This window comes from Brassica napus, chromosome A6 (assembly GCF_020379485.1).
Source record: "Brassica napus cultivar Da-Ae chromosome A6, Da-Ae, whole genome shotgun sequence".
In the NCBI taxonomy this organism is placed as follows: domain Eukaryota; kingdom Viridiplantae; phylum Streptophyta; class Magnoliopsida; order Brassicales; family Brassicaceae; genus Brassica; species Brassica napus.
In genome coordinates this window covers 24,401,151-24,416,116 of record NC_063439.1, presented here as the reverse complement: position 1 = coordinate 24,416,116, position 14,966 = coordinate 24,401,151, and the positions used below count along the sequence as shown (strand labels likewise).

The window sequence follows — 14,966 nt, the reverse complement described above, 5'->3', positions numbered from 1 at the left end:
TTTATTTTTTGTTTATTTATTATTTTATTATGGAATAAAATATAAAGTTGGATTGGAACAATTTTACTTTATTTTTATTTTTATTATAATTTGAAAAAAATAAAATTTTACATTGGAAATGCTCTAAAGACAAAGATATGAACATAAGTTTTTTTGGGGACGTCATTACTCCTATATACCAATTAATAGTAATATTAAACCGTTCCATTTGTGTTACAAACAAAAAAATCAAACCGTTCCATTTAAATAAAGAGAGCTAACAACCATTAAACAATATAAAATACATTTATATCAAAACTATCATAAATAACTAGATTAAAATAAGTCTCTTGAAACAAGGTTTAGTGGAGGCCATCTAATTCCTGTTTCCAAACGGCAACACATAACAAGACAGAAGACCAACAATGCCATCCGTTAATTAAGCCACTAAGTAACCCACTTCTCTCTCTCTCTCTCTTTTCTACTACTATTACTTACTATCAGATACTCAATTTGTCTCCACTCATCTTACGGTTAGTTTGATTTTTAAGGCGTAAACATTTCCGTGAAAGTATGGTTATTCAATCATTGATCAAATAATAAGTCCAATGATTCATGTTAGTTTGACGTTGGAAAGTACTAAGATACAATAATAATATAAGGGGCATAACTAGGATGCGACTTTTAACCGAATAAGAGTTTCTGAACGAATTATAATAAGAGGCAAAACTACGAACGCGATCTTTCGCCGAATCAGAGTTTCTAAACAAATGTGAGGTTTTTAGTTTTTTTTTTGGTTTATCTACTTCAATTGGATCAATCGGTAACATTTTGAAATTGATTTGGCTATTGGTTGGATTGATTCAGATCATCTAAATCAATAAGCACATTTTCTATTAATGTATCATACAATGTATACAAACTATATCTCCATTAATCATCTAATCGTTATTTAAAAGTTGAAATAATAATGATAAAGACGTAAATTAGTTTTTAATATTTCTTTTAAGTTTATTTATACTTTCTATTTTAGCTACCAGTTACCCACTTATATTTAATATATTATTTACACTTTATTGGACCAGCAAAACTTGGTGGTTTAAGAATATAATCATATTAAATAGTCCGCTTTGTGCTGAATCAAACCATCATTTTTAATGGCAGAGGCTAACATTTCGGGGGAGAAAGATTGTTGTCGTTTTCGTATTTCTACCGCATAAATATATTGGAGAGTATGCATATTCCTGAAATTGAGGCCACGATTTGGACTTACATCTATGTTTGAAAGCAATTTGAGATATTCAACAAAATTAGTGTAAATTGATTTTGGTTTGAATAGTACTACTAAGTTTTATATCTTATTGTTACTTAGTTCGTTAATGGCTTTGTGCTCCGTAGATTAAACTGCTAGTGATTTGCATCACGGAATCTTATGAAAATCCTGAAATTAGCATAGACATAGAATTCCGTAGACGTAAATTGTACTCCCCTTTTCTATTAAATATCAATATCAAAAACAACGGCCTTAAACTCTCAACATTAAAAACATGTATATCATTAAAAATTAAAAAAAAAATGTTATTAATATCCCAACCATAATAAAAATTTTAAAACCATATTTCTCTTTATTTTTGCGTGAAAAATCTCACTCTCTGTTTAAGCAACTCAAGTTGATACGATGGTGTACAAAAAACTAGAAAAAAGTTCCTAGTTGTAACAGTTGGTGAATAGCATGTATATAATACAAAGTTTACAAACACAGATTTTAAAATGCAGTAGAGAAGAGAAATCTGATAGTATAGAGGCATATAGGCCGGCCACAGCTCAGGCTTTTTAATCATTCAAACGAGCGAGATACGAGCTATATGTTTCAAATAGTGTCATAAGTGAGAACATATGTAAATAGTCAAAGAACAATATAAAATGATAAACATCTTTTTTGATTAATATGGGTATCCCAAACAAAAAAATTCAGTCTAATCTCCGATGAGAAATGCAGTATATGGATAAACCTTCTTTTTAAATATATAAATGGGTTGTAAATAAAAGGTTTATATATGTGTAGGCGTCCATAAACAATATGAGTTTTTGTATTATCATTAGTCTCCTAGATCGAATGTGAAATATGTTGGACATTTCTCTACTACATAATCTCATCCCAAACTATCTATACTATTATTTGCGAAATAAAATTTTGAAATCGAACTCTCACGTTAAAAGTTAGAGCGGTTAATATCTATAATACCCTTAATGAATTTTATATATAATTAATTATATAATCAAAAACGAATTTTTATTAATAATATTAACTTTTTAAAAAATAAGATAATTCTTATATATTGTTTTGTTATCTTAAAACATATTTTTCAATTATAAAATTTAAAAATAAACTATAAAACAATTATAATAAATTCAGTGGTTAAAGTCAATGTTATCTTTAATAAATTTTAATTAAACGTATATATTTAATTAGATTTTTGTCATATATATATGTTTGATTTAATTTTTTTGAAAACATAAATAATAAGTTATTATGTTGGTTTTTGAATTAATAAAAAATAAACTAATAAATATTTGTAAAACGATTAAGTTCGCATATGCGGGCAAGACACCTAGTTTAAACATTGTTTGACAAAAACTAGTAGATTATTCCGTGTTCAACAATATAACTACACTATGAAAGAACGAAAAGATTCTATCCAAAATCATGAAATTGTTTCTACAAAAATGTTGGACGAGATTTAATGACTCATAGATTGTCCATGAAAACATAATATTATCATAATCATATTTAATCTAAACTAATTTGTTTTATCCATGGCCTCTTTAAATTTAGTAAATAAGAATAATAATGTAAAGCTTATCAACATTTTTAAAAAAGGAGTGAAATCATGTATCAATTAGTAGATTGAACTAAAATCATTGAACTGGCAATCTAATTAATTTATAAAAAAAAAAATCACATATATTTCAAGAAATTAGTGTATTAATTTACAGTATGCTAATATTTTATGTCCATAAAAGAAAATTATAGAAGGACACAAAAAAACCAGTAGATATTATTCCTATTTCAAAAACAAAAATTAAAAAAGTTTTATCCGAAAAGGAACCATGAAACCATATGAATACAAAGAACACCTACCAAATGGTTTTTGATGACTTTATAAATAACCAAATTATCTGAGAGAATTCTTATAAAACGCCACATTCTTTCTTCTTCTCCTCTGCGACTTTTAGAGAGAGAGAGAGAGAGAGAGATAGCATCCAGACGAGACGAGGAGACTGTAACTAGATGATGTTGTTGTCCTTGTGCTCGCTTTCATAAGTCAATTGGTTTGGACCATTTGATTTTGTTCTTCTTTTTATTAAATTCCTCAAAAGTACTCTGTTTTGGTCCCCTGTTCTGTCTCTGTTTCTAAACTGCTCTTTACTCGCAACTCGTTACGATCTCTCTTTCGTCTTTTCTTTTCCAGCTATTATTTTCACAAATCTCCATAAAAAAATATTCTTTTGATATATATCTATCTCATCGATCTTACCAAACCCTTTGTCTCCAAGAGTTTTTCGTTCCCCGATCCATTATGGGGTGTACGAGCTCGAAGCACCGTAAGCGATGCCACCACTGCCGGCAAGGGTATTGTCCGGTGAACATGCGTCAAATCCAATCGGTGCACCACCCATCTCAACACTCCGACGACAGCTGCCACATGGTTGCTCTCAGCTCCACCAGCCTCGGCTCTCTCAAGCTCTGCGACTCCTCTGACTTCAGCGGGAACCTTGTCCCCGCCGCCGACGAATCTCTAGAGAAGCGACGAGTCTCCGTAAATGGGTTTGGGTCAGAGAAGGAGAAGCTGAGTTCGGAGATGCAGGCTAAGCTTATGGAAGCTAAAGTATGGTCAAGCATGATGAACGAGAAGATCCCAAAGATCGTCCCCAAGACTCCCATCTTGACGCCTCCGGGAGAGCCGGAGACGATCAACACATGGGAGATGATGGATGGGCTTGAAGATTCGGTGAGCCCTAACCACGTTAGGAGCTTCTCGTTTGATACTGCTGGTGGTCATGGTGGTGCTTGTGAACGTCCCAAGTTGAATGGTGAGGTTAAGCCACTGTGGCTTCAGTTGGAGGAAGAAGGGCTTGACGACTTCGATGATTTCGATCCTGAGATCATATCTTCATTCAGGAGGTCTCTCCAAGAACTTCCCTCTGAACATCCTTTTAACATTTCGATTCATGACTTGAAACTGAGGCCACAGTTTAAGTTCTCTGATGAAGAAGAAGAAGAAGAGGAAGCTACTGGTAAAGACAAGGTGACACTCTACTTCACAAGCCTTAGAGGTATAAGGAAGACATATGAAGATAGTTGTGATGTTAGAAGTATACTAAAAAGTATTGGAGTTAGAGTGGATGAGCGAGATGTGTCTATGCATTCGGGTTTCAAGGAAGAGCTTAAGGAGCTGCTAGGGGATAAATTCAAAAATGGTGTTGGGGTTACTTTACCTAGAGTTTTCTTGGGGAAGAAGTTACTCGGAGGAGCAGAGGAGATTCGGAAGTTAAATGAAGAAGGGAAGCTTGAGAAGCTTCTACAAGGCTGCGAGAGGGTGGAAGAAAACAAGAACTGTAATGGGCAAGAATGTGAGGCTTGTGGAGATGTAAGGTTTGTGCCTTGTGAGACATGTTCAGGGAGCTGCAAAGTATACTATGAACATGAAGATGATGATAATGAAAGTGTAACGGAAGAAAGAGAGTATGGGTTTCAGAAATGTCTTGATTGTAATGAGAATGGACTCATCAGATGTCCTGTTTGTTGTGATTAGCTTTTAGAATATACACACACAGAGAAAACCTTATTCTTGTTTTTGTTTGTTTTGCTACATTGAGTTTTTGAGTGCTGTAGTGTTTTATTGCATCAAGAGGTTTTGTTGTGTACATAAAGATGGTTATGATTGTGAAGAAGGTTATATTTCAAGTGTAAAATAGGATATGGAGCTTTGCTGTCTATTCTTTGAAATTCCGTTGATGCTTTACATGTTGTTGAGGACACATATATTTGAAAAGGCAGTGGCAGTTCAGGTTAAAAAGTCAGCTGACAAATATGACCGTGGAAAATGAGAATCTTGCAAATGCTTTTTCTTTTGTCACCCTCCCATTTGAATAATAGTCATATAGGAAGGTAAATAAAATAGGTATGTCTGTTTTTTTTTTTTTTTTTTTGCTCAACTTCAACTGATTCATTCACCCATAAACTTGGTACAAGACATTTTGACACACAATGTTTCTACCACATATACAACACTGCATCTTAGCAACACTCTGGAACACTCACTAGGTGAAAACTCACTCGGATCCAGCGCAGCCTAGAGTACAATGCTGTATTTTTTAACCACAGTGAGATGAGAGAGCTCCACGACTCGAAGCAAACCATCTCTTAAACCACCTAATTAGACCTCATGATACAGACACGTTTACTAACTTAATGAGACAATCCTAAAAACGAGATTACAAATTATACCAAGCTGTTGGTCCCTTAAGATCGGCGTGATAAACTTGCCCCAACAACATCATCACCTTAGGCGTGTTCCCGCATTAGTTTTGTACCACCAGCTTTCAACGTGCTGATCCTCAGCCATAAAACCGGACAAACCTATCCGGAATGAAAGATCGAGCCTTGGTAGCCAGCACGAACCGGAACTGTGAATCCAAGTTTCCAGCGGTGTGGGGCTCGGACCACCGACTAAATTGATTTTCGCCGGCGCTGGGATGTCGAACCACCACCACGTACCCCTTAAAGGTAAGCTCCTCCAGTCGACCACTCCTTCGTCGCAGACCTTCGGTACATGTTATCCCCGAAAACCAGAAGACAAACCACCTTTCACTCGCCGTCAATCCTTGCCTCCGAAAGTCTCACCTCCATGTGCGAAGGTAGATCCATGACGGAGAACTCATCACACCGAGTCACGCGCCACCACCGGTTAGGAATCGCCACAGATCTGTAAAGGGAAAATCAGATCTTGCTCATCCTCAAGCTCTAAACGCCGACCCACTTCTCTTTCGTCGCCACCACAGCCTCGCCGCTGTTCCAGAGGGAGCCGGAATGCGACGCCAACGGATCCGGAGATCCGCCGGGAAAATCCCAACTAACCCAGAATCAACGAGCAAGGAGACCAGATGAAAGACAGAAAAGAAGAGAGCAAAGGAAAAAGGAGATGAGGGGAAAGGAGGAGCCTCCGGCACCGGCACCGCCGGACCGGAGTTAGGGTTTCACGGCTTTGATGTTAGAGATGGACGAGAGCGTTTGTTAGAGAGAGAAGTTTTAATCTAGTGAGATGTGTTCACTTTAATGTAAGAAACAGGTATGTCTGTTTAGGGTAGATAGAAGTTGGGATGCCAGATTTTAGAATATGGTAATAATGTGATTTATTACTATCTAATTGTATTCTTTCATTTTTGTCAATTTCTTTTTAATGTGTTGTTCTATTTTCGTCAATATACTTTTAATATATGTATGATTTTTGGTATTTACAAAATTTTAACATGCTATTTTTTTTTGGTCAAAACATGCTAATTTTTTTATCAATATACTTTACTATGTAGATATTTGTTCAATATATTTTTATATCCCCTATATATTAAAAGATAAGCATTACAACATTTTAACTATGACATAAGTCTATGAATTTTTGTTGTAAAAAAAAAAGTCTCTAGAAAAATATATTGGTCCCCTGAACATATATAATATATTTTTCATTAAACTAACCATGAAATTAATTAAAAATCTACAATTATTATTATTATTTTTTTCCTTAAATAAAATCTACAAATTGCCAAAAGTGAATAAAGTATATATTTGATAATTAATTATTTTAATAATAAAGATTTGACAACAGTTTACATATCTTCCATTGTTTTTAATGTTATATTGTTAAAATAAATTAAAAAATCATATTAACCATATAATAAAAAATTAGATTTTTCGTATATGTTATATTTTGTATTTTAAAAAATAACTATAAATAACGAAAAATTGTTAAGAGTCTCACATTGAAAATTTTATGATTTATAGTTTAAAATTTTTGTTAAAATAAAATACAAATGATCGTAAAACCATATGAGTAAAGTTCACAGTCAATAGATATTTAGATTAATATATATAAGACTTATGAATGATATAATTATGGTTGACCAGTCAAAGTTCATATTTAACAATTATTAGAATATACATTTCATTTCGTGTGTAATCACCTAGTACGTATATATATATATATATATACATATATATATATATATAAGGATTTCTTTTATAATACGAACACCTAAGCTGAAGTTATCCACTAGTGATAAACGACATTAAAATTATGGAAGCTCCTTAGTCCGGTTTAACTAAAGCTTCAACAATATTTTTATACCGGGAGGTTATCTTCGAATCTCAGAAAATGCGATACTACGAATATTTATAGATTTTTTTCATAAAAGATATTCAATATGGTCCAATAAGTACTATCAAACATGATTTTTATTGGATGGTTTAGGTAGTGTAGTCAAACATAAATTCTCATAAGACATGTAAAATTGTCGGCTGTAAAATTGTCTATAATATTTTTCATATTTGTATTATCATAATTATCCAAGCTTTAAAAGAAGAACAACATTAAAATCACCAATTAAAAAAAAAAACCAAAATCCTGTTTGAAAAGTTGGTACCAATAACCATACAAATTTTATTATTAAGATTCTAACCATATAAAACTAATGGCTAGAGTATTCTGTGTACAATATATATTATTATTTTTTGCCCTTTAAAGTCACACACACAATTTATTTTATTTATTTTCAATTTTTTTCTTCTTTGTCTTCTTTAATCAATTCAATCGTGACTTTTTCTCCATTTCATGATTCATCTCTTTTACAACTCCATCGATTTCATATTTGGTCACTCCGCCTCAATCATCTCCACATGTAACATCGGCATTACCAACGATTATTTCATTGTCACCACTGTTTTCACCTCCAAAACCATCGTCACCTGTCATTTCCTCTCCTCCCATCATCTCTTCTTCTTATTCGGCAATGATACCAACTACAAAATTCATTTTTCCGCGAATGTTAGATACAATTTTCTTTCACAACTCTTAGGTATAATTTTTCTCAATCGGAGAAAATGAAATTTTTGATGTTTTAGTCTATTATAAATATATAGAATAGAAATGCAACACTAATTAAGTATTATTTGTTGATATCCTACATGTAGCATCACCACCACCACCATGACCAATTGTTTCATCACCGCCTTCTTCTCCACCACCATCACCACCCATCATCTACTCACCTTCTCCCACTGTCTCTTCTTCTTCGCCTCCTCCACCTCTCGTGATGGCTTTTTCTTCTCCTCCATCAACCATGGCGACACCTCTTCAAGCCCTCTATACTTATATCTCTTCATATGCTTCAAAATTGTCCTCTTTCACTATTTCATTGGCACCGCCTCTAGTCGTTTCATTGCAAAATACTATTTGTTTTTCAATTCTATTTGACGAACATAGAATAGAAATGTGACTTATAATATCTATGTCTAATGATAATTCTTTATACACCTCATGATATATATCTTCAGCTCACCTCCGGAAAAATGAATATTTCACATTAAAATTTAGTAGTTTGTTTTGTTCTATTTTATTTAAGAAAATAGAATAAAATTTAGTCTCTCTCCCTCGCTCCCTCTCTCTCTCCCTCGCTCTCTCCCTCCCTCCCTCCCTCTCTCTCTCTGAGAAAAATCATATGTACAAAACTATAATTTTATTTCTTTCTTTTTTTCCTCGTTCATTTTCTTTCTCTCTATTACTCATTTTCCTCCTACTATTCCTTTTTTTTCCTTCTCTTGGTGATGTGATAATGCTATAATTCAATTATTTTCTGTTATTTATATAGCAAATATAGTATAGTATAATATAACCAATCGAATTAGCGAACGGTCATGTGCGGAGAAAGAGAAACTTGTCAATTTTCATGTTAAATTGTCACACCCTTCTTCCCAGATCGAGGCATGACAATTTATCTAATTTTTCTTCTACTATGTACATTTCACGAGTTCACCGATCTTGTTTTGTATGGCCTATCAAACTATTAGTTCCAACCATTTTATTTTTACATGTGTTACTAATTACTATTGCACCAAAGCTTCAAATTAATAAATGTACCTAAATTTCTTCTTTTTAAACACCTTCTGAAATATCATATTTTGAATTTTAAGACTAAACATGTTAACTATTTGTGTTACGGGCCGGGTGGCTGGCTTTTCCCTTGACTATCTTTTATGGCTTTTGTTTTTTTGAAGAAAATCTTTTATGGCTTTTGTAAGTAGTCGTAACTGGTAAGATCCTAAATTCTCCTTCCAGTTACATAAAAGAAGCCTATTACAAATCAATCTATTTTAGAATATAGAATAATTACATTCCGTAGTAATGGAAAAGATGTTATTTAATAAAGACACAACAATGAAATTTTACTAGATAAATTAGCTCTCGTTTATCTACTTCGAGACTGGTAAAAAAATGTTTTTGATAAAAGACTGGTAATCTTTCCATACTATTAAATGGGTATTGATTTATTAAATGGAAGTTGGGTATGATTTATTAAATAGAAGTTGGGCTTTACGATTTCAAATTTGTGGTCCAACTTCTTTAAAATTTAGATAAACTAAACGTCCACCTAAAAAATAAGATGTGACAAATTAATTGTATAATAATTTGATGAAATATAAAATCAAAATTACAAATTTAAGACTAGTCACATTATTATTATTATTAGTATTATTTCATATTGACTTTTACCTATTCAGTATTCACTCTATAATATAATTGACTTCTCAGATGCATTACTTTATTGTTAACTCAGAAAAGTAATGGATCCCCTCGTCAAAGTAATGGATCTCCCGTCAAAGTAATGATTCTTCTTGTGACATTTCTCATATCAACGTAGTTATGTGGCAGCTTGCCCACAAAACCAAAGCTTTTTCAAAAAGATTTGTCGGACGTTTATATACTACACTCATGCCCATTTAGTCGTATATTTTTAGTGTCATCGTGAAATGTAGATACACCTCTCATTACTTCGTCAACGTCATAGACATTTACAGAAATGCAATAACTATGGTTCTCAAATAAAAGTCATTCGCTGTTTGGTCTCAGCATATTTAGTTTCGTTTCTGTTTCTCAAATAAATGTATTCCGCTATGGTTCTCTCAGGTAGCTCATGGCAATTGGACCTTCTCTTCGACCTTTCTAACTTGCTTGGTCTCAGCATGTTGTTTAGCTGGTTGCTAGACTATCTTATCTGATTAGGTTTCTTTTTATTGTCATTTTTCGTTTGTAGTTTCGTTTCTGTTTTCCGCTACTAATTTTTGTAACCACTGTAAAAAAAATTAAAAAATTGATATATTTTTTTTTTCAAAAATTTAAAGTTTTGTATTTAAATTTGAAAATTTGATATATTAATTTAAAATTTTACAAAAAAATGCAATAAATATTAGCCGGTGCTTACCCAATAAATAATTACATATTTATATTAACTGGAAAAAGTATATATATATTTGTTAATAATGAATTTTGAACAAATATAAATTTATACATCGATAGCATAATTTGATAAGAAATATAAATTTACATCCTGCATTTTTATATCTTTTAACTGACACAATCGAGTTCAGACACCTCAATGTCCAATATTTTGAAAGGAGAGAAGATAATCATAACTTTTCTCAAAGTCCTCCCATTATTTGAGTATTAAATATAACATCTTTTGGAGACTACAGACTAGAGGTTTAGTGTGATTGCTGGACCATAATTCAGAAGCTCATAAGACAAATTGTCGCTTCATAATATATTAAGGACGATCAACATTACATATTAATTAATATTATATAGTATAAGTTATATAATAAATCAATATATTGGAAGATTACATGAGTAGGTTTCTAATGACGGCAGCTTCTTGGCTATCTTCATCAACTGAGTCGAGGAGCAGCGACAAACGGTCACTGATATTGTCAACTTCTCTGTGCAGCTTTCTTATGTAGTTGCATGTCTCTTGCAGTACCTTCGATGCTGACACCTAAAAAGTTTCATATTATGCGCAAACATTGTCAAGACCACATATATGTACGGACATCACACCGCCATAAGTTTTTGGACGTTTTCATTTGGTCAAAATGGAAAAAAAATATGCTCAGAATTCAAAAGTTTGGACTTTTTTTTGTATACCATCTTCTTTTAACGAAGAAGTGTTTTTTCTTCTTCCTTCTTAAAGGAAAAAAAAATAATAGTATTAACTATTAACTATACTATAGATGAAGAGGTTAAATGAAACTAATGTTATGTAATGTACCTTATCAGAACGGCGCCGTTCACGAATCTCCGGTAAAAACTGACGGAGCTTACTAACGAGGTCGATGATCTGGTCATCGGAGATCCTCGTAGCACTTGAAGATTGTCTTGATCTTCTGTTAGACATTTTCTTGTACGACTGATTGTTCCTTCGGTGTAACACTATGTCGCAAGAAAATGACTCTTAAGCCGTGTACTTTATCTCTATCTCTACGTTGGACAATACAGAAGAGATGGAGAGAAATAGGGAGAGATAGAAAGGTTGTATTAATTAACAAGGGAGTTAAATTAGTGGAAACGAGAGAGGCTATAAAGCCAGTAGGATATAGAGGGTTTATGTTTATCCCACAAATTTTATATTTTGTCAAGGGTGGAATAGAAAGAGTAACGAGTAGAAAACTGAAATCTAATCAAACTTGGAATTATAAAGAAATTGAGAAAGTGATAAGAGGGACTTTAAATAGGTAAAGGACCACAGGAGATGGAGAGAAGAGCGCAATAAAACCTAGACAATGATGTAGTTGGAAGAGAAAGAGATTTGATAACCTCTAACTGAAGTCGTTGAAATTATTTATGTAAACCTTTTATTACGTTTATAAGAAACGGATATGTAATATTAAATGCTCTAGTCAAGATAAGTAATCATTTTTACTAACTTAATTTTCCAAAGTGTATATTTATAAATTAGTTTGGATTTACACTACAACACTTATTACAACACTTATAGTCGTGTGTAGTTGTGACATTTTATTTCTAACCAAATATTGACTATAATTAACATCTTAAATTAAGTGTAACTTCTCCCAGTCTGCAGCATGTTTAATTATCACTGACGTGACAGAAAATCGTAACTAAGTTGCAGCCATTGTTAATGGACAGTCGCAATCAAATAACATATATACAATTGGTTTGTAACAATATTTAGAAAACAAGTAAAATATTGGTAATTAGAAATATTGTATACGGTAGTTCAAAAAAAATAAATATTGTATACTTATAAGATAAATTACATGTTGACAAAAAAATAGATGTTGAATAATGGAGGATGGTTTTTGGATTATAAATAAGGAATTTAAAAACTTTGTGTTCCCAAACTGGTGTTGAAGTTGAAGTGGGATTTAAGAGAATTGTTCCATGTTGAGCTAACAATGTAGCCCTTTATGTGCATGACACTTAAAGGCAATACCATGTGATGACACTGGCTTTCTATTTTCATTTCCATTACTTTTCTAAATTATCCTACTTTGTATTAGTATTAAGAACTAGCTAACTAGTGAAGGATACATAAATAAGTTCATAGTTGGTCATCTTCAAATAAAAAAAATGAAAATTTGTTCCATTCAAGATTATAATCTATGAAACTTTAAATTTAAAAATCAATAATACTTAATAGATAAACGATCTACGTACATGGTACACTCGTAAAGTTGTGTATACGTTGTGTTTTTTCTTAATTATTATTTCCGCTGAATCGCATTACATCAAAAATAGAATCAAGCGTGGGCTTGCTTCGGCCTTGCAATTAATTACCCAAAAAAGTAGTCATGAGGTTCGTCTGCTTCCTAATTTAATCCTATGTTTTGGAAGCTTGGGTACACTTGATGCTGAACAGCATACATGTCCCATGCGGTTGCTTAAGATCTCGGATTATGCCTCCTTAGCTTCTTACATCGGGGACACAGGTACCTTAATTACGTCCTTTGTGTGTGCATTGTTTACGTAACATACATAAGTGTCAACAAATCAGGAAAAATACTTCAAATCAACTGAAACCATATTTTCTTCTCCAAGCTCAGTGGTGTTGGGCTTCACATTCCCAACAAAAGCAACATATCGATCAAAATTATTACCACAAATTTAAAATTAGGGAGAAGTTTGGTAGAGTACTCATTAACTTCTTATATTCGAGTCTCAAAATTTATCCATGGACTTCTTAAAAAAAATTTACATATGGATTTTTAGTGATACAGAAATAAAAGATAACAAATAAATACATATGTATATATTTCTATTTTCTAATGTTGCAAAGGGAGATTCAACATGTTAGTCCATGTGGGTTTCACGTACTAAATGTTAGGCCTGTTGCTCCACGGTGTTTTTTATGTCCAACGATCCCTTTTCCTATCAATTTTGGTTCATTCATAAATAACAAAATAAGATTTCTCAACCTTGAGTTAATTAATAAATATGAGAAAAGCACCAATATGTAAAACTTGACTTGTCCGATGCAACTATTAATAGTATAGTGTAATTTGAATAGTTGGAGTTTCGTGTTGCTGTTTATGCTGCGGAATCAACGTCGTAGTTTAATTTTTCTTTTCCTTTTACGTCGTAGTTTGAGCTTATATATGATCTTGCTAAATTGCGTAATTATAATAAACAGCATGACATAATAGTGATTTCGACGAGTCCTCTATCTCTATACGTCTTGACTTTATTATAGGTTATAAATAAAATACTGCATAACTAAGAAATGATATTATGGTCCGACAGAATACTAATGATGTTTTAAGCACACTTCACCTACCTGTAGCTTTACTCAAAAACCGATTGGTCAATTTACCAATTAATAATTGCTATAACTCCTTACACCGACTTCTTTTTACCGACGTTGAATTGTTGTAACAGGTTCTAGAGAAAATGACGGTGCCTTGACAAGGTGGCGCAGCGTACGAATGGGTGAACGGTCGATCTAAGAATTTAGGGTTCTTCGAGACCTGTTCTTGGATCGATCAAAGGTTTCTTTCGATAGCTCTTTGAGACCAACTTCCTGTTTTGATGAATTTAATCAAATCTAAACAAGGGATAAAAGCAAAGCTTTTCTTATTAAAATCAAACGTATCTAAAACAAAGAGATCAAAGGTGCTTATATAGCCCTTCCTTTAGACAAACCCTAAAAGGAAAAGGTTAACATAAACTTATTCTTAAAAGGAAAACAAAAATAAAAGGAAAGCTATGGAAAACCGAAACATAACATAATATTTGAATGTCTTCAAGTTGGCGCCAAAGATGGAGATGATGCTGCATCAGGTCTCCCCGGGTGAGAAGGATTCGACCCCGAATCTGGATCATTGGCGCTGGAAACAAACCGAGTAAGATACTTGACGTTAAAGACATCAGAAGTGTTTATATCAGCGGGCAGGCGAAGGCGATATGCATTATCATTAATGCGTTCCAATACTTCAAGAGGGCCAATCTTCTTGGCTTTGAGCTTATTGTAAGCATGGGCAGGCATGCGGTCGCGAGTAAAATAAGCCCAAACAAAGTCCCCGACTTCAAACACCAAACGCCGACGGTGAGTATCAGCGGCTTGCTTGTACTTTGAAGAAGAAGACTCGAGATTGGTGATTGCCTGAGCATGGATATCAGCAAGAGCGTCCACAAACGTGGTAGCATCACCATGGAGTCTCGTGCGATCTGGAAGAGTAGAAAGCTCCAACGGTCCACGGGGAATAGTACCATAAACAACCTTGAAAGGACAAAAACCCAAGCTACGGTTTAAAGCGTGATTATGCGCGAACTCAGCCTGAGGTAACTTGGAATCCCACGTTCGTATTGCATCACCCACCAAACAACGTAATAAGTTCCCCAACGATCTGTTGACGACCT

General features: G+C 33.2%; 2 protein-coding genes across 2 annotated transcripts; one reads left to right on the top strand and one right to left on the bottom strand.

Annotated features, from left to right (window-relative positions):
- The first annotated feature begins 3,053 nt into the window (after positions 1 to 3,053).
- On the top strand, positions 3,054 to 4,892 carry BNAA06G31270D (uncharacterized protein At3g28850). Its single transcript, XM_013791998.3, has one exon. The coding sequence runs from the start codon at positions 3,561 to 3,563 to the stop codon at positions 4,794 to 4,796; it is 1,236 nt and encodes a 411-aa protein (XP_013647452.1). The 5' UTR covers positions 3,054 to 3,560; the 3' UTR covers positions 4,797 to 4,892.
- A 5,825-nt stretch (positions 4,893 to 10,717) lies between these two features.
- LOC106352346 (transcription factor PRE5) lies at positions 10,718 to 12,720 on the bottom strand. Its single transcript, XM_013791997.3, has 2 exons — positions 11,359 to 12,720; positions 10,718 to 11,085 (listed from the first exon to the last, which is right to left on the bottom strand). The coding sequence occupies exons 1-2, from the start codon at positions 11,482 to 11,484 to the stop codon at positions 10,933 to 10,935; spliced, it is 279 nt and encodes a 92-aa protein (XP_013647451.1). The 5' UTR covers positions 11,485 to 12,720; the 3' UTR covers positions 10,718 to 10,932.
- Between the last annotated feature and the right edge of the window lie 2,246 nt (positions 12,721 to 14,966).

Bases quoted from the DNA above. Each gene is read 5' to 3' on its own strand.
- BNAA06G31270D (XM_013791998.3), top strand. From the start codon at position 3,561: ATGGGGTGTACGAGCTCGAAGCACCGTAAGCGATGCCACCACTGCCGG.
- LOC106352346 (XM_013791997.3), bottom strand. From the start codon at position 11,484: ATGTCTAACAGAAGATCAAGACAATCTTCAAGTGCTACGAGGATCTCC. The intron at 11,086-11,358 runs GTACATTACATA...GAAACTTTTTAG, and splicing joins AACGGCGCCGTTCTGATAAG to GTGTCAGCATCGAAGGTACT.